The 19,996-nt window shown below is 43.2% G+C and overlaps 2 protein-coding genes across 2 annotated transcripts; both read left to right on the forward strand.

Annotated features, from left to right (window-relative positions):
* Positions 1–4,410: 4,410 nt before the first annotated feature.
* Positions 4,411–7,280, forward strand: LOC116224202. The gene is made up of 10 exons (XM_031583385.2): positions 4,411–4,472; positions 4,601–4,635; positions 4,803–4,871; positions 5,065–5,101; positions 5,365–5,546; positions 5,787–6,077; positions 6,309–6,440; positions 6,606–6,729; positions 6,932–7,071; positions 7,169–7,280. The coding sequence occupies exons 1-10, from the start codon at positions 4,440–4,442 to the stop codon at positions 7,278–7,280; spliced, it is 1,155 nt and encodes a 384-aa protein (XP_031439245.2). The 5' UTR covers positions 4,411–4,439.
* A 131-nt stretch (positions 7,281–7,411) lies between these two features.
* Positions 7,412–9,675, forward strand: LOC116224006 (ubiquitin carboxyl-terminal hydrolase 8-like). Its single transcript, XM_042710050.1, has 7 exons — positions 7,412–7,481; positions 7,797–7,892; positions 8,352–8,461; positions 8,760–8,809; positions 9,068–9,134; positions 9,292–9,428; positions 9,591–9,675. Exons 2-7 carry the CDS (start codon positions 7,849–7,851, stop codon positions 9,591–9,593), a joined length of 411 nt encoding a protein of 136 aa, XP_042565984.1. The 5' UTR covers positions 7,412–7,481; positions 7,797–7,848; the 3' UTR covers positions 9,594–9,675.
* Positions 9,676–19,996: the final 10,321 nt, after the last annotated feature.

Raw genomic sequence — 19,996 nt, forward strand, 5'->3', positions numbered from 1 at the left:
CAACGTGATTGAGTTTAGTGCTTATTTATTTATTCACTTACATTTGCACTGTTCGTGTACATTCACATTTACATTTAGTCATTTAGCAGACGCTTTTGTCCAAAGCGACGTACAAGGGAGAGCACAGTCAAGCTACGAGCAATAGAGACCTAGTGTAACAATAAATAAATAATGTCTTGTTCAGTTATGCTTACACAGTAATCTATAGTTCACATCGTGTTCACATTGTGCAGTCGCGATCCCGTCACTTGCTTTCCATGTGAAATCAATGGTATGCTTCACTTCATTGCGCTTTTGTTCCGTGTATTGACAACAGCCCGTCACTCACGCACTGTGCTCGTAAATCATTTTTCAAGTTCGCACATACCTATTTTTAGGCGCAAATGCGAGTGAAATACTCGCACTGTAGAGCCCTGCACACCCCTCCACACCACCTCCTCACACCACCTCCAAACCCCACCACACACCCCACTACACCATCACACCCCACTACACCACCTCCAAACCCCACCACACCACCTTCACACACCCCACCACACCACCTCCACACACCACCACCTCCACACCCCACCACACCACCTCCACACACCCCACTACACCATCACACCCCACTACACCACCTCCAAACCCCACCACACACCCCACTACACCACCTCCAAACCCCACCACACACCATCACACCCCACTACACCATCACACCCCACTACACCACCTCCAAACCCCACCACACCACCTCCACACACCACCACCTCCAAACCCCATCACACCACCTCCACACATCACCACACCACACTACACTACCTCCACACCCCACCACATTAGAACAGGCTACCTCAGTCTGAGTACAAAACCACAAAACATACATGATGTACTTTGGATGGATTTGGATAGGTTTTTGGGTATATTTTGGAGAGGCTATAGACCATCATATGTGTTCTCACAAGAAATTACAATATATCACACTGAAATGAATTCAGAATGGTTTGCTGTAGTACAGAAGGCAAGAAAAAAGTATGAATGCTTGATATACAGTGACAGGTTCTTGCTTTTGTATTTGGTGAGGTTTGAGAGGTTATGAGACACTTAGATACATCTAAAGACACCATATGGAAACTGATGTGTAACACTTGTAAACTTTTGTCTATCTGCTTCACATTTTTTACACACACTGTCAAGATGTTGTTGCATCAGGAAATGTAAATGTTAGTTTCCTATGACATTCAAAACCCAGTTCTACACTGAAACATAAAAAAAACACTAGGCGTTTTATGTTTTTTTCTGACAAATGTTTTAGTTTTGCTGCTCTGTAATGTAAACTAAAATGACATAATAAAACACTTTAACTGATTGCATTTGAAATTGTCAAAAATACCCTTCTGAACTAACAGGTAATGTAAACTTTGGGATGTTTCAAATTACGCTCACATGTTATAGTATTAAGATTGCCGCGCTGCCCCACAGAGCAGAGGGACAGCGGAGAGCAGCATTTCACAGGGCAAGCCCACACAGAAACACACACGAATCAAATTACTCCAAAACCGCACTATAATGTTAATTCACACACACATTCACAATTGAATCGCTACTTCGTATATTAAATAAAGTAAGATATATTTTGCCATCAAATTACTCCAAAACCGCACTATAATGCTTGTGAGTCTTGTTAATTCACACGCACACATTCACAATTAAATTGCTACCTTGCATATTAAATAAAGTAAGATATATTTTGCCGCAAAGATGTATTGAGCTTTCTGCACCACAGCGCCATCTGGATCTAATGGGGCAGTGCCCCCACGTGCCCCTAATGTAGAAACGCAACTGTGTGGACAGTTCCTTTCATGACTTACCAAATCTTCTACACCCAAGTATAGTCTAAATCGGTTTGCTCCAGTCACATTGGAACACTGAATAAATTTCTGAACTTCTGCCTCTTCTTCTAAAATGAGTGAAAGAGAAGAACAAAATATGAAGAATAAATTAACAATGAAATGTTCATAGGTCTTCACTGGTAAACATGAAATAATGTTAGCAATTTACTCACCAGAAGTAGCACACACACTCTGAATTCCAGTCCATAAAATGGCAACAACCAAAGATTCCTAGTGAAAATATTAAAACAAGATATTCAGAAACACTGCGTGTCAACGTGGCAATCCCCTATATGTGGTATTGGACATGCATTAGCTTGTAACAGTCTCTTAGCGTAGCTAGCGCTAGCATTAGCCAACAAATCTAGCTATTTTAACTAACGTTAGCTTGCTAGATAGCTGTGAGTTAAATTACTCACCTTAAATAAAAACCTATTCATAAGAAGCACCATTTTCGAATTCCACGACAGCATGCCAGAGTTAAAAAGTCAATGTCGTTCACGTTACACCATATGAAAGACTGCTTTTCTTTCTTCGTGCCTACAGCTACAACGCTCATTCAGTCATTAAGGCAGTTGTTGTGTTTGTGGCGGGGTTTTATTCTGATGATTGTACGTTGCTGAGGTCTGAGGTACGTGCTCGCGCCCCCTGAAGTGGGATGACAGCAACCTTCCGATTGTTGAATCATTCCTCTACCTCCTGAACCACTGTATATAAACAGTAAAATGCTGGCATATACATATAATTACCTTATAACCCAGTTATCCTACTGCAATACACGAGAATCCTGTATACAGTTAAAATAAATTACAGTAGATGCACTGTAAAAATAACAGTAAAATACTGGCGTCTCTGCTGGCAATATTTTCCAGTGACATTTTTTTTACAGTGCCTCTTCTCTTCTGATAGCTCTCATTTTGACATAGCCTCGCTATTAACAGCCATGCTAATAACATGTACAGCACCACCCCGCAAATTCACGCGATTGTTTCCTGTAGGTGTGTGGTGTATTAAATCCAGGCTGTAGTTCCAAGGTGGAAATACTCAGCCGTGGCTGATTGCTTATTTCGCTCACGATAGGGCCTATGTTGAGTATCATATTAAAACAAACATTGTATGGACATGTTAACAAGGTTAAAAACTTGATTTTTACTGGAGGGGGTCTTTAAGCCGGCCGCTGGCTTGTAGACCTCTCCTGATCAACACTGCAATACTGTAATCTTTCATTACAATATTAAACACAACATTTCATATTTCATTTCATGATGTGTTTCCACTCAGAAAAGTGACCCAATTTTTAGGATGGGCTAGTTAAAGGCGATTGTTAACGCTTCTTTTTGCGAAAAGGGGAACTAAACAATTTTTTATACTGCTGTAGGTTACTTCTGTTCTTTAGGAGAACCAAGTGACAGGGCGTTCAGAGAAAGCGAATCGTCTGCAGTAGATTCCTTGTTCATACAAATGTAGCCACATTTTCGCACACAATGAGAGCCTCTTTACTCGCGTTTCTTCTGGCTGCTTGCAGATATGCTCTTTGTGAAGAAACGAACGTTTTTGATGGGATTGTTGTTAATTTCGACGTTGGAATCGATAAACTATTCGTCCTCACGGATAACCCACCTGAACTTCATCAGATGACCCTGAGCCTCACACTGGAAATGCTTAAACAAATTTCAAATTCAGCTGCAAACAACGTGGTGACTTTACTTCCTTTCATCAGTAACGGTAGGCTATACGGAAAATCATTGACCCTACTCATCTCATCAGAACAGAACTCATCTCATCCCTCCACACCACCTCCACACACCACACCACCTCCACATCCCACTACTATGTGTATATCGAAATGCTTTTTGAATTGATTGAGATGATTTGGGATGATCGACTAGTTTGCAATGTACAAATTAATTCCATTGGAGTAGCTACTTAACATCTGACATTTTTGTTTTTATATCTTCATCCAGTCGAAACCTAAGGGAATAGTTTTCGCTACTATTTCAAGCAAAATAAACACATGTTATTTCACTTGATCTGTCAGATCATATTAAATCATATCTGGTTGATACACGGCTTCAGCAGTCTTTATGGGCGAAAACCCTCGTTAAAGTAAATCTCCATAGTGACTCATGTGATCATGCTGGTGGAAATACATTTTGTAGTAGGGCCAAGGTTTTGTGACCGCTACAGTGTACTAAAACATACGCTGACATTATATATACATTGTTAAGTTATTTTAATAACATTGAGAACGTTGTGGATTGTTTTTCATGTAGGTAAGTCTAAGGGAGGCAAATACTTTCTGCCTTCAGTCCCATATGTGTAACGACACGGAAGCAGGCTATTGGTCTACATTGTAATTATGGGGAACGATATCCTTGGAGAATATTAATTCGGTTAAGAATGCCCACGGCAGGTCTTTGACTGGAGTTTGCCTATGTGTTGTCCTTACGTCACAAAGACTGATGGCCGTGTCATACATTTGCCATAGTGCGAGTATAAAAAGGTCTGGAATTTGACATCGATTCATAATTGGATTTGTGATTGAGGTGACCACTACAGTGTATAAAGATGCTTTGCTGTCCTTGTATTCCTCTGAGGAAGGTAAAAGAAAACAACAGTAATAATAGGCTAATAATAGCAATAATGATAATAATTACCTTTGTATCAAATCATTGGTTTTTAATTCTATTAAGTAAATGAATGCTGATATGTCCATCCTTTTTAACCAGAGGAAGAAAGTCCAGGCAGACCAATGCTTGGAGAGGTAAACCGTTGTGTGTGTGTGTTTATGAATTGGTGAAGTGGATGTTAATGGTACTATGTAAAACAAAACTAATAATAATATGAATATGAATAATATTATGAATGACATTGAATTGAGGTTAACCGAAAGTCTTGTTAGTTCTCTCATCTCTCTAATCTCTCACACAGGGGGCCTCGTCACTGGCTGAGGAGATTATTTAGAAGAAACAAGACTGGGGATGCTGGTATACCTGCGATGTAAGAGTACACCAGTGCGAGTGAATCTGATTCTGTGGGATTCTGAGCGTGTGTCTGTATGCATGTTGCTGTGTGTGTGTGTGTGTGTGTGTGTGTGTGTGTGTGTGTGTGTGTGTGTGTGTGTGTGTGTGTGTGTGTGTGTGTGTGTGTGTGTGCTGACTAAAGTTCCCATGTCTTCCTTTATTCTGGACAGCCTGGAGCCAAGCCCTGTGTCAGGGGACGTCCCTCAGGTAACCATGGCAACATAGATGGACTTCCCTTCTATTACACCTGCATCTGCAGGAGCAATCTTCACTTTAGTTACAGACATCTAATTAGCATCTAATTAGCAGTTTATAATCAAAGTTTGGCTCAACTATTTTGTGTGACACATAAGACTGTGACATTTACTGTTAGACAATTAAACTTACATGAACTTATATTTGTTTGTGGAATGTAGACACTTCAAGGTTAAAAGCCAAACTCAGCAAGGAGTGTTTTTCCATTTCACCAGATCTCCAGCACAGTAAAGGAGGTTCCCTGTCTGGACACCCCAGGCCCTCTAGTCACCCTAGCTACCCTTGAGTCCTCCACACTGGTCACCCCGGCCTCCCCAGAAACCCCATCTCCCGGGGCACCCCAAGGAGAGGAGGTCCTCAGCCCGGACACCCCAAAAGGCTGTGACCCCCTGGACCAGTGAGTGCTGATTCAGAACACAACACACATATGTGACTTCACTAATGCTGCCTCACCACTCCATACTGCTGTTCCTCATGTTGTCATAGCTACTGTGTCACACCACAGATACACACAGAAACATCATATAGATTCACTATAAGATCCAGCTGCAGTCTTAGTTCCCATATCACACCTTTTTTTAGCCTCAACTTGAGTGCTGGGTTTAATAACACTCACCTCCAAACTGTGTTTGTACAGGTTAATGGTCCAACTCGTGGAGAGGAACCGGTCCCCATCAAGGGGCCGTAAAAAGAGGGCCAGGTCAGCCCCTGTGGCCCCAGCAAGTAGGGCCAGGACACCCCCTGTGGCCCTCCTCATTGCCTCGGAGGCCCCAGCGAGTAGGGCCAGGACATCCCCTGTGGCCCTCCTCATTTCCCCGGAGGCCCCAAAGAGTAGGGCCAGGACACCCCCTGTGGCCCTCCTCATTGCCCCGGAGGCCCCAGAGAGAAAGCCGCATGTTCTCCCGGCCCAGCAGCTGAAGTGCAGGGGGTAAGTCACCCAGATCACCATTCTCTCACTTTAAACCACCTAGAGGAGTGATGTGTGTGTTCACATTCAGTATGTCTGTCCAACATATATATTGAACATAGATTGAAGTCCAGCAGAGGTTAAATTTGATGTGTATTCACTTAGGCAGTGTTTATGTGCATGTATGATGCTTGCTTGAGTAGTTCTTGGCAGTTTGTGTTTGACTTTCTGGTTTATTTTCCTCTCTCTCAGGCTGCCTAACCTCGGACAGACCTGCTATATCAACTCCACCCTGCAGTGTCTGTTCGCTCTGCAGCCCCTCTGCCTCCAGCTGCTCCTGCAGGAGGAGACATGGAGGCAGGAGCCCTCAGCACTGCTCCTCAGGTAAGTACACACACACACACTCACTGACACGCTCACATACACACACATACATGCTCACATACAAACACACACCCATGCACACAAATGCACATTTGCACATAGACATAAATTATCCCATGAACACAAACATAAACACTCCCCTCACCCCCCTCCCTCTCTCCATAGCTCCTTTGTGGGTCTCTGGTGCCTGAGGGCATCCACGGACAGGGAGCTGAAGGCGGCAGTGCTGATGGAGCTGAAGGACTGCATCGCCCTGCGCAACCAAGAATTCAAGGGGAACTCACAGAACGTGAGAACACACACATGAAATCAGATACTATGAACTTAATCAATTCTCATGTATACAGCTTTTGATGACATTGTAAGCCATATCATTGCAAGGCTCAACGTATGTAAAATATGCGGGTGGATGTGCATTTCTGTTCATGTTGACATGTTTTATGTCCGTATGCATCTGTGTGTTTGTCATATATGTGCTTGTGTGTGTGCAGGACGCCCATGAGTTCCTCTCGGAGTGTCTTCTGGGCCTCAAGGACATTGGGCACACCCTCCAGATGGGGGATGTGTCCTATCAGTGCCCAGTGGACACTCTGCTCTCCTTCCAGCTCCAGCACATAAGATCTTGCAGGAGGTCAGTCAGGCTGATATAAAGGCAGATCTACAGACATTATTCCTGTGTGTGAAGCATTGAGCTGTAGCCCTCATGTGTGTTTTTGTTTGTTGAGCAGCTGTGGAGTTGAGAGCAGGAGGGAGGAGATCTCCACCTACCTCTCCCTCCAAATGGTTGCGCAGGGCACAGTCCAAAACAGCCTGGAGCTCTACTTCAACGTACGTTACTAACAGTCAATCTCAATCTCTATACACACAATGTAGTCAGAGCACACACACACACACACTTCCTCTCTCTCTCACACACACATACACACACAAACTGGTTTGTCACATGTGTTTGTGCCCACAGGAAGCAGAAGTTGAGTACAGGTGCGAGCGGTGTGGGGGTCAGGTGTCGAGCCTGAGGTGTAGTTTCTACACACTACCTCAGTAAGTTTGCTTGCCTCCACTGACCTCCACTTAAGCACCAACACACAAGACATATGAGACACATGAGAAACACACATGAGACACACATGAGAGACATGAGACACACATGAGACACATGAGACACACATGAGAGACATGAGACACACACGAGGCACATGTACAAACACCATTGCCACCAATGTAACAGAGTTACTACTGTACCCCTCCTGTTTACCAGAGTAACCTACAGCAGCCAGTCATTCATTCCACTGGCATTGGTCCTGATGGAGAGATATCTCCTATGGACCAGATTATAATTATTCTCTTTCTCTCTAGGGTTCTCATTTTACACCTGAAGAGGTTTTGCCCCTTCACCCTCACCAAAAGCATGGCACCGCTTCAGCTGGAGGCAGAGCTCCAGATCAAACAAAGGTGGTGATACACTTAAACACACACACATACAAACAAGCATGCGCACACATCCACACACACTCACAAACAGTCAAGCACAAACAAACAAACACAAACACACCCATACATGCATGTAGCCGAGAAATGGAACAGACTCAAGACTACCTATCTATACCCTGTCTATTTTAAATGATTCTATTAATTTGGAAATTTTATTATGAAAATACCTGTTCACATGTAACAGTCTTAGCCTTGAAGGTCCACAAGGCGGCGACAAAATACTGAAGATCTGGTGAAAAATAGGCATTGCGAGTTGTATGGGCCTTACATGTAACAGTGAAATATTTTGTAACTGTGCTTCTCTCTCTCTCTCTCTCTCTCTCTCTCTCTCACACACACACACACACACACACACACACACACACACACACACACACACACACACACACACACACACACACACTAATAATGTGTTTTCAGGACTGAGGACATTGCAGGAAGGTGTGGCGAGTCCCCTCAGGTTCCCAGTGCAGGATCAGGCCGCCGCCCTGCAGCCCCCTCTGTTCTAGAGGGGGCGTCTTCCTCTGAAGGCAAGCCTCCTCTCTGCTCACACACGTCACACCAATGAACTTGCGTGTGTCCCTGTGCCTCAACTCGCAGAACCATTGCTAACAACAACACCAAGGTTATGGGTCTGATTCCTACAGAACACACATGCTGATAAGGGGTGTAAGAAATCACAATATTATGTTTTATGATAGTGTCTCGATTCTCAAAAACACTAGCATCTTTGCATGTAAACTATTCATTTAAAATGGATAGTGAGTGGTGACTGAGTTGATGCTGTAGAAGAAGCTCATCGTTCCATCCTTCCTTCCTTTTACCCAGCATCCTCCATCACTCAGGAGCTAGAGGCAGGGACAGAGAGAGAGAAGGTGGTGAGACACACAAGGAGACACTTAGGCTGAGAACTTAGTTTGGCTCAAGTGGAAGTAATTTATGTGAAAAAGGTTAAATGAGTTATTGAGGGTAGTGAAATGAGTAATGTGTTCATGTGTGTTGTACTATGAGTGTTCCACTATGGTGGTGCTGAACGGTTGTAATGTAAGTATGGTAATGTGTGTTTTGTATAGTGATAGTGTGTAAACAACATGAGCCCCATGATGTATAAATGACACTTTTGTTTCTTCTGTCAGGAGGGAGGCAGCTCCACCTACTCCTTAATGAGTGTGCTGAGCCACATTGGGACCAATGCGGACTGCGGTAAGACACACACACACACACACAGGCAAATAAGACCCATATTTTTGTATGTGTGGACATCACAGAAACACAGACTCTATAAGGAGCACACACAGGTAAATATGGGAGGTGTGTGAGTGTGTTTTGTTTCTGATCTGTGGTTGACTGACACCTCCAGGTCATTACACAAGTGACTGTGCTGAGGAAGGGGGACTCTGGCTCTCTCTTAATGATGAGGAAGTCTCCCCCACCACTCAGGATGCTGTACTCAGAGAGAGAGCCAGCACTGCCTACCTGCTTTTTTACACCAGAAAGGTACACACAGACACACACAAACACAAAGAGACAGACAGCACAGCATACACCCTCTTCTACATCAGAAATGTGCAAAATTCAAACACACACATGCAAACACAAACACACACTGATGCCATCATCCGGACTCACCTTCTGCTCTCCATGTTTCTGTCCCCTCAGTGAAGTGCCCCTTCCTGGTCATCAAGGCTCAGCACCAGACGCAGGCAGGACTCTCCTGCTCAGCAGGAGACACTCAACCAGAGACGTCACATGTGAAGTAAGTTGATATAATTACCTGTCTAAATGTTTCTACACATAATTGCAGAGGTATCGATTGCTTTTCAGAGGGGAGGAAAAAACCGCCACCCAGTTGTTAGGTTAAGACCCAGTTTGTCGTAAAAATCCTTGATGGTCAGATTCAGAGCCCCAGTCTCCTGTCCAAACTCCACACCACAGACACAGATGGCATGCAGACAGACCCATAGCAGTGCTCAAGATTAGCCATCATCCTGTCAAGTCTGTCTTACCTTGAAACAAGGACTATAACCTTACTGTGTGTAAGTGCTCTAATGGTGATCTCCCCTCCCTCTCAGACACTAGATAAGGGTTATGTGAAAGGCTGTTGGGCCTGCACCCCACACACCCACATCAAGCTGGTCTCCTTGGTGGGGTCTCCCCAGGGCCGGAGCGCTAAAAAAGCTCAGTACCATCAAGTTCTGCTGCTGAACCCCCCCCCCGTCCCCCCCAAACACACACATACTTGCCTGAATAAACCAGTCTGCCCGAATAAACCAGTCTGCTGTGGATATGTTCACACACACACCCCCACTGTTGTTACTGTATATTTGTGCGTTTTATATTTAAGTAAAAACATTATACAGTTATATTTTACAACAGGAGTAAGCGTACAGTAACACTGAACATGAAAAGGCATAATCCTCCTGAAAAGGCCTTCAGACTGGTGTTTTCCCATTCATAGTAGTGTTTTCCATTCAGCACAGAGTTCAATTGGTTCTTAGAAATGTCTACTCATATGATGGTCTGTGTGTGTCATTTGAATACAAAATACCATTTTGAGGAGACATAACATTGTTTTGAAGCCCACCCTGCCGAGTGAGTTGAGTTAGGCTGCTGCTGTTATTTTTGTAAGATTATCTCTGGCTAGCGAGCTAGCTAGCTTAAGTGCATTCCAAGGTGTCACTTAGTCATAGATAAGATAACACACTGTCGCTAGTTTACACTTGAAATTGAAATAAAAACAGTCTACAGTTAATGTTGTGTAAAACTTTTCTTTAAAGGACCCATCGTATGCCCATTTTACCACAAGTTGATATGGTTCCTTGGGGTCTTAATGAAATGTCTGTAACATAGTTTGGTCAAAATACCACAAGGATCATTATAAACTGTACCCTTTTACCCTGCTTGAAACAGCCCTTCTCTCAAACAAGCTGTTTTGAGCTCCAATGCTAATGAGCCAGCTAACCCCTCTCCCCCTCCCTCCCCCCTCCTCCGCGGTTTTGGGCTACTCTTTGAAACGTTTGAAACGAAAAATATGGCCACTGGAAACGAGATAGAGATGTAGATTGTTCAGACCCTGAACAAGCAAGTTCCGTTCTGCTAGCAACAATAACCCCAGGAAGTAAAACGAAACGAGGAAGTAAAATTAGTTTGTTGTATCAAATGAAAGGTTTTTACAACAAACAACCCTGTTAATCGACTGGGTAATATAAAAACCTTTTTTTAGTTTTATTGTTGCATTTGTCCTAATGATCGGGAAAATAGTTAAAAGCATGTTTGAAAGTTATAGTAGCCTATTTGTCATAAAGTCCTGATCTGTCTACTCGCTAGATCAGACTTTATAATAGTATTTTGTTATCTGTGCATTATATTAACTTGCTTTAAAACAAGGTAAGATATAGTGAGTTAATTTTAAGCGTACAGGATACTTTGATAATGACTAAGCTGTAAATTGACAATTAATATTAATTTCATAGTAACATCAAAATGGGTTAAAAAGGATTCACTGATGTTACAAAAGTATGATTTTCTTGTTTAAATATAGGGAACACTAACTAAACAGGCAATATTGCAAATATTGTAGTAAGAAACAGTAAAACACACAACAATCTGCTGATAAAAGGATTATGTCTTCATTAAAGTTGGTTGAACATGTTCAGAACACTGTAAAGAAAGGGTAAAACATGTTTAGCAGTAATTATTCTGGCCATTCACTGTGAAAAAACACTTGACACACAGATCACACTGGTGAAAAAGGATTATCTCCAATGCCAGGGTATTGCCATGTGACACGTATCAAACTTTGCTGATGAAACTAAAGATTGTGTCTCAATGAAAGGGGGGTGGAATATGTTCAGGACATTCCAAACATTAAATAAAATGTGTGAAGTAGTTGTGATTTACGTCCCTGAATGCTCCACAATACTTTAAACATAGGCCTACACACAGGCGAAAATGTATTATCTTCAATGGCAGGGCCATATGACACGTTTCACACTTTGCTGATGAAACTAAAGATTGTGTCTCAATGAAAGGGGGTGGAATATGTTCAGGACACTCCAAACATTAAATAAAATGTGTGAAGTAGTTGAGATTTACGTCCCTGAATGCTCCACAATACTTTAAACATAGGCCTACACACAGGCGAAAATGTATTATCTTCAATGGCAGGGCCATATGACACGTTTCACACTTTGCTGATGAAACTAAAGATTGTGTCTCAATAAAAGGGGGGTGGAATATGTTCAGGACACTCCAAACATTAAATAAAATGTGTGAAGTAGTTGAGATTTACGTCCCTGAGTGCTCCACAATACTACATTAGCACAGCACTGCACCTGAACTTGCTACTTGAACTTTGCTACAGCCAGTGATTTTTCTGACCACGCATGCCTCCTTTTTGCAGGAGAGTAAACCTGGGTTTGTCTGGTGTCAACATCCTCTGCCACCACCCCCGCCACCACCTTTTAAAGCTCAGCACAGACGGACAGCCAACATCCACTCCTCCAACACAAAGATGGATAGTGTTCCACTGGGGTTGATAGCCAATTTAAAAGACCATAGTTACACAGAGGGGCCATTCACACCTGTGGACAAAACAGTACTGCAATACTCTCATTTCCACAGTCACCAACAGTTGCTCATAGTGCTGTATTTATGACTGCTACATTATGAGCTGACACTGTTATCTTAAGGCATTATTGAATTTGAATGCTTATTCAAAAAAGAAAAAAACACCTGCTAGTGACTGGCCTATCATACCTCAGCAAATATCCATTTTGTGCGCGGTTGTGTGTGTGTGAGTGCGCAAGCGCTTGTGTGTGTGTGTGTGTGTGTGTGGTTTTATTTTTTAGTTTTTTTTAGAGTAGCTACTTTTTAAGTAGTAGCTCAGAACATCAGACGTGTATATAATGGTGCATGTGTGTGTGAAGTCTAAGGAGCCCACACTGGTTTGAATGTATATAAGCGTGCTTTATATTTTTAAATGTTTCTCATTAGAATGTGTCTCACTTGTCAGGGCTTGATCTTTTGTATGACATTTGCTTTGATTCTGGCCTGCAGCTCTCTCTCTCTCTCTCTCTTTGTGTGTCTCTCTCTCTCTAAGGGCTGTGGGATTGGGAAAGGCATGGCTTTGCATTCAATGTGCAGATGCATCGGTGCAGCAAGTAGCAGGCGACTCCGGGCCAGATGTGGCCCTGATCTGGCTCAGTGCAAGTCACTGTTACGTGTAGTTGACTGAATGCTTTGGGGCGGATCTGGAGACGTGGCTCCTATTGGACTCTGACTGACTGTGACGGGGACACATGGCCCCGATCCAGCACAGACCCAGTGGCCCTTGACTGACAGGTGACTGTGTCCTGTATCGACCTGGCGCTGATTTGGCACAGACCCAGTGGTCCTTGACTGACGGGTGACTGACCAGTATCGACCTGGCCTTGATTTGGCACAGATCCGGTAGCTCTTCCTTGACTGAGTGGCCCTTGATCGACTTTCCTTGACACAGTCCGTTACAACGTGAGCTGGAGCTTATCCGCTAAATCTGTCCCAGACACAGTTGCTATGCCATGCGTGACTTGCTGTACGTGTCTGTATAGGGATGGATGTTCATTAAATCAGATAAAACTAGATTACCCAAACATATCTGTGCCAAAGTCTACTCTACCTGAGATGGCTGTTTGGAGGGCTGTACTGGTAAAAGGGCTGTTTGTTTTTCACACTCGGGTAAAAGGGAGGGGACCAGGGACTGGTGACCCTGAATGTATACAGTCATTGTTTTTTTATGTATTGATCTCATGTTTTTTTTTTTTATTATTGAGCTCATGTTGTTAATCGTTATTAAATAACAGAGGAAGACCTTTCAGAACTGTGTCATTCTTTTCGATTGGTTCTAGGATTGGTAATCGTTTTCAATCAATCATTTGTGTTCGTGCCTCTGTTGCTTCATGAGAATAACAGGTACCTTGGCATCATACTTCAGTTGTTCTTAAGTTTCTCACGGATGTCTGTTATAGATGTTTAATGTACCTAAACTAAACATGAGACGTCGAAGCCTGTTGGGTTGCGTACAGGAAATACACATTTGTCTGCATTATACATATCTAAATATAACCCTTGGCTAAAAACTTTTGTTCTCGCTTGTGGTTGTCACATTATCATACCTCTGTACACAATGCAAGGGCATACAGGACCCGTGTTGTGGCTCTGCATTGTAATGAACCAGATGCCAAGATGTTTTTGTTCTCCCCCAGCAATAGGCTGGTCAACCACAGTACAAAATAAAAAATGATTTAGCAAACACTGTTTATGAGTTAACAGGCTATAGTTAGTGACACACAGGTACACAAGGCCATTCTTCTCGGTCCTGTTATTAGTAGAAAATATCGACCAATATACACAAACATATACTTTATAAAGATCTTCTGATGCCACCTTTAGCATGTATAGCGCTGGGATTTCAGAGAGAAAAAACTAATGCTCATTAAAAAAAATAATAATAATAAATATAAATAAATGACAAGACTTCCAGTTCATGTACAGCAGGCTTTTGAGTTTCAAAATGAATTTATTTCAGTGTGTACCTGTTGGCCATTACTACTTATTTCCTCTGGATCATGTATTCTTAATTTCAATAAGTGAAAAAAACTGCCAGCTTTAACTGAGAGAATTGTGTGTGTGTGTGTGTGTTGTCTTTGTGTGCTGGTCTGGCTGTGTTGAATCTGATGTGGGAATATTCAGTGTTTGTCTGAGTGGTGGTCTGGCTGTGTTTCTGTGGGTGACAATGAAGTACGTCACTGTGAGGGACCGGACGGTCACCCCACGTTATTTTTAGGGATGTGGCGACTGGACTTAGTGGTGAAGTTGGGAAAAACACAGGGTAAGAGATAGTAGGTTGTCACAGGTGGGGGCGCTGGGGCCTCCCCTTACTCTAGATTGTCACTCTGACTGAGGAGCAAACCGTATCCCCACCCCAAAGAGATGTCAGGACTCAGGCTTAAAATGTTTTTGTTTTATTAAATATTTAAAAAGGGGAGTCTCTTTATGATGGTGACGAGAGAGCCGGGGAATGGGGCAGTGAGGGCCTAGTCCGTGGCAAGGCGGTTGTTCTCAGTGCCTCCTGCAGGGGGTCTGGGGCAGTTGGTGGTCGCAGTCACTTGGAGGTGGTCAAACAAAAAGAACAGTCCGGGCAATAAGCTTCCAAGACCTTGCTGGGTAAGGCAACAATGTATTTCAGTCGGCGAGTGCATAGCAGGCGGCGAAGCAGAGAACGAAGTAGGTACAGCTTAGGGCAGGGGTACTCAATAGGCGGACCGCGGTCCGGATCCGGACCCAGACGCAATCAAATGTGGACCGAATCCAAAATCAAAATTGTAATTTAATAATGATCCAAGCGAGTTTTCATTGTTGCGTGATTTCACGCTGTATATTTGTTTCCTATTTGATGTGGTTTCTATCTTTTGTGTCCAATCCAGAGGTCCAATCAGGAGCTGTAATAACAACATCACTATGACAACTCACTCACTCAATGTTGGCCGCAAGCTCTGTGGGTCACGCAGGTTGTGTGCGTCAATGGCAACAACGCGGACAGATCGATTTGTGAACAGTATCTGTTTCTCAGCAAACGAAAATCATGGCGTGCTCTAAACCTGACAAAAAACGCGAATTTAAGAGAGTGAATTTAAGAGACTGACAAGTAGCCTATGCATTTGTGCTGCCTGTGGGGAGCACAACACCGATGTGTTTAATCTGCAACGAGACGGTTGCCCTTGTCAAAAGTGGTAACGTGAAACGTCACTGTTACGCCCGGCTCGTGGGGCCGCAACATAAAATGGTAGACACAGACAAACTGTGTATCTTATAACAAAACGGCTATTTATTAACAACAAAATGGTTGATCGAACTGAAAAGTCTAGGGGTTCTCAAAGATGCGTGTGTGCGTGTCGTGGGTATGTAGGTGAGTAGGAGCGTTGACAAAAAGTGTGTGTGAGTAGCGGAAGCTGAGAAACGTTCCCATCAGGCGTAGCAGTGCTTTTATATCCACACCTGGCGCCAGGTGTGGATAATCACTGTTCATCATGCTCCATTGCAGGTCCACAGCCTGCTGCCTCCATATGGCCAGTATAGGGACTGCAGGCAGGGTGTGCAGGGCACAGGGGGTCGTAACAGTCACTATGAAACAAAGCATGCACACTTCGAACAAAATTACCCCCAGAACTCTGAGGTAAGGGCCAGAAAAATAAACCAACTGCAATCATCATACCAAGCAACATGCAGTGTAATAGTTAGATCAGCCACACAACAAGAGCGTGCATACCTCCACATACTGTTGTGAATATGGTGCAAAACAAATACAGGAGCACACTCACTAATGAACACTTACATCAGTGCCTCCGCCTGGCCCTCACACCTTTAATGCCCAAGTTTAACGCACAAAAACGTGTCACACACAAATAAGGCCAGACCACATCACCTTTTGTGCATAGTTCTAACTTTTTTGTTGGAGTTATGTTTTTGGATTTTGACCGTCACTGTTCCGGACCCTGACCTGAATGGAAATTTGGCGAGTGGACCTTTTGGGTTTCTAATTGAGTACCCCTGGCTTAGGGGAACCGTTAGCTGACGGCTACCCTGCAATGTACAGTCTCTAGGGTGACAAGGCAGTAGGTTACTTAGCTTCACAGGGAGAGTTTGCGATGCAAAAAAAACAAAACACATACACTAGGCACAAAGACAAGGCATAAAGACACAGCACAAAAACAAGGGAACAAAACAAAGCTAACAGTGTCCACACATCTAGACATGTACTGCCTTTCACCTCACACAGGTAAGCAGGGAAAGCAGTAGTGATGGCAGCCTGACACTAAGGCGCCGGAACGTGCTTCATACCATAAACTACACCAACCATAAAACCACTGCTTCGAAGGTTGCTTTGGTACGGAAAAATCACGTGACATATTACGTGCGAAACAGCAACTGCTTCTTTCTTCGAATGAACCAGCTGAGTGGTTCACAGCGCCACACACAAACCAGTCAGTTGCCTCGTTTCGAGTCTGAATTGTAGCGTCTTCAAAGCATAAAAACTTCAGCGCACAACATTGCGTTTGGTTCGTAGTAGCCTATCTCATACTGTGACAGTCATTACGTTCGTATTGATTTATCATCATTATGGAAGCATCTAGGAAGAGAGGTCGTTCTGACATGTGGGAACACTTTATTCTGATCGCTCATGATAAGGTGCGCTGGCTGTTAAATATTTAGGCTATAGGAAAAGTGGACTGTATCAACAGGCTCAGTCCAAAAAGTGTAGAACAAATAATGTTTTTTAATCTTTGACTGTTCCCTATCCAACATGGTTGCACAAGCACACCCAACTTGTGCCATATTTTTCCAGCACATCCTTTCCCCAAGCACTCTCCCCCAATAACACAATATACAAAAAAGAATGAATCTTTATTTGTAAAAAAAAAATTATATCACAATCTTTGTATACGGGTGCATGTGTGTGGTGTGGGTGAGTGTGTGTTTGTGTGTGTGTGTGGGGGGGATTTGTCATTGTTCTAAAGCCTCGTGCCACTGTCTAGCTGGGCTAATTTAGTTGCAGCCTTGGCACATCACCAGGAGAGGTCACTGTTACTGAAGCTTCAAGTAATGAACCGATATTTGAAACAATGTGCCTAAATGGTTCAATGCTTCACCAAAGCTTAATTTGCCCATCACTAGAAAGCAGTACACCTGTTTCTCCCAAGATTATTTTTCCGTGCTGTCGAATGCCTCTCTCGAAAAAGTCTCTCTCCATGCTTGCCTGAGGCACCCTTTACATAGGGCAGCCACTTGGGCTAAATTGGACCCCACCATTGACGTGGGGGAGCACGGAACCAACCATTACAGTGGGGAGTCAAAGTGTCTTAAAGGGAAACATCCCTTTTATTGCCACGGTGAGAAGGGAGGAAATTCACCTTCTCACAGTCACATCCACAAAATCTAAATTGACACACACACACACACACACACACACACACACACAGTATATATGCGTGTAGCTGGTTATGCAACAGATTTGTGTGGAGGTGTGTTAAGTAAATCTGTCTTTACATGAGGTGTGTGTGAGTGTGGTGAATTCCAGTTGGTCATACATTGTCTAGTTTGATGCTGGAATATTCTCTGGTCTCCTCAGTGTTGGTATCTCTGGGTGGTGATCTGGGTGTGTTCCCATGGACTACAGTAGAGTAAGTCACATCCTAGAGAAACAGCAAGCAGAATAAATGACTGTTGGACACACATACACACACACACACACACACGCACACACGCACACACACACATCTGCATCTGCTTTCTCTGTGAAACTTACTTTACTTGTCAAGAAATCCAGAATTAACTTTTTTGAAATCGAAAAGATTTATTTTTAATTTTGTTGTGTTTATGTGATAGTAAAGCAGATGCTCACCTCGCCCTGCTGTTGTTTGTGCCCCGTGTCTTCCTCTTTGTTCTCGGAGGGGGCGTTCGTCCTATCTGAGATGGCAGGATGGGAGAGGGGATTTAGATCTCCACATCAGGTATGAATTAATAATATTTCATTGAAGAAAATGTATGTGTTTACATATTATATGCTTGTATATCTGTTATATGGATGAGCATATGTATATCTGTTTTTTCTCTCATATACATGAGATGTGTTGTCATATTTTAAATTGTACTGTATTTATTATGTATGTATGTATGTATTTGAACCCCTGCCGATTTTGCAAGTTTGGCCACTTGCAAAGAAATGTGTGATCTATAATTGTAATAGTAGGTATATTTTAACAGTGAGAAACAGAATATCAACAAAAAAATCCAGAAAACTGCATTTTATAACATTTATGACTTAATTTGCATTTGATGCAGAAAATAAGTATTTGAACCCCTAGCAAAACATGACTTAGTACTTGGTGGAATAACCCTTGTTGGCAAGCACAGACGTCAGACTTTTCTTGTAGTTGGTCACCAGGTTTACACACATCTCAGGAGGGATTTTGGTCCATTCCTCTTTGCAGATCCTCTCCAAATCCTTAAGGTTGCGTTTTCAATGGGAGGGAATCAGGGAATGAGGTTCAAGCCCAATATTCCACATTACATGGCCCCATCCATAGTCCCCTCGATGCAGTGGAGTCGTCCTGTACCCTTGGCAGAGAAACAGCCCCAAAGCATAATGTTTCCACCTCCATGCTTGACGGTGGAGATGGTGTCATATTCAGCATTCATCCCCCTCCAAACGCGGCAAGTCGAGTTGATGCCAAAGAGCTTGATTTTGGTCTCATCTGACCCCATCCTGTCTCTCAATCCTCCTTAGAATCATTCAAGTGTTCATTGGCAAACTTCAGACGGCCCTGTACATGTGCTTCCTTGAGACCTTGAGAGTTCTGCAGTACTTCAAACCATTACGGCGTAGTGTGTTGCCAATGGTTTTCTTGGTGACTGTGGTCCCAGCTGCCTTGAGATCATTCACAAGCTCCCCCTGTGTAGTTCTGGGGTTATTCTGCACCTTTCGGATGATCACCGATACCGCACGAGGGGATATCTTGCATGGAGCCCCAGACCTAGAGCGATGGACAGTTGTTTGGTGTTGCTTCCATTTGCGAATAATCGCACCAATAGTTGTCTGCTTCTCACCAAGCTGCTTGCCGATGGATTTGTAACCCATTCCAGCCTTGTACAGGTCTACAATCTTATCTCTGACTTCCTTGGTCAACTCTTTGGTCTTGCCCATGGTGGTGAGGTTGAAGGTGTGAAGTATGATTCTTTGGACAGGTTTCTTTTATACACGTCACCAGTTGAGATCAGGTGTACCTTGTTAGGCCTAATGAGGACTAATCTGTGTGCTTCTTGGGCACATAACTGGTCATTGGGAGCCAGAATTCTTGCTGTTTGCTTAGGGGTTCAAATACTTATTTTCTGCATCAAATACAAATAAAGTCATAAATGTTATAAAGTGCAGTTTTCTGGATTTGTTTGTTGATATTTTATTTCTCACTGTTAAAATACACCTACCATTATAATTATAGATCACACATTTCTTTGCAAGTGGCCAA

This window comes from Clupea harengus, chromosome 16, assembly GCF_900700415.2.
Source record: "Clupea harengus chromosome 16, Ch_v2.0.2, whole genome shotgun sequence".
Taxonomy (NCBI): Eukaryota; Metazoa; Chordata; class Actinopteri; order Clupeiformes; family Clupeidae; genus Clupea; species Clupea harengus.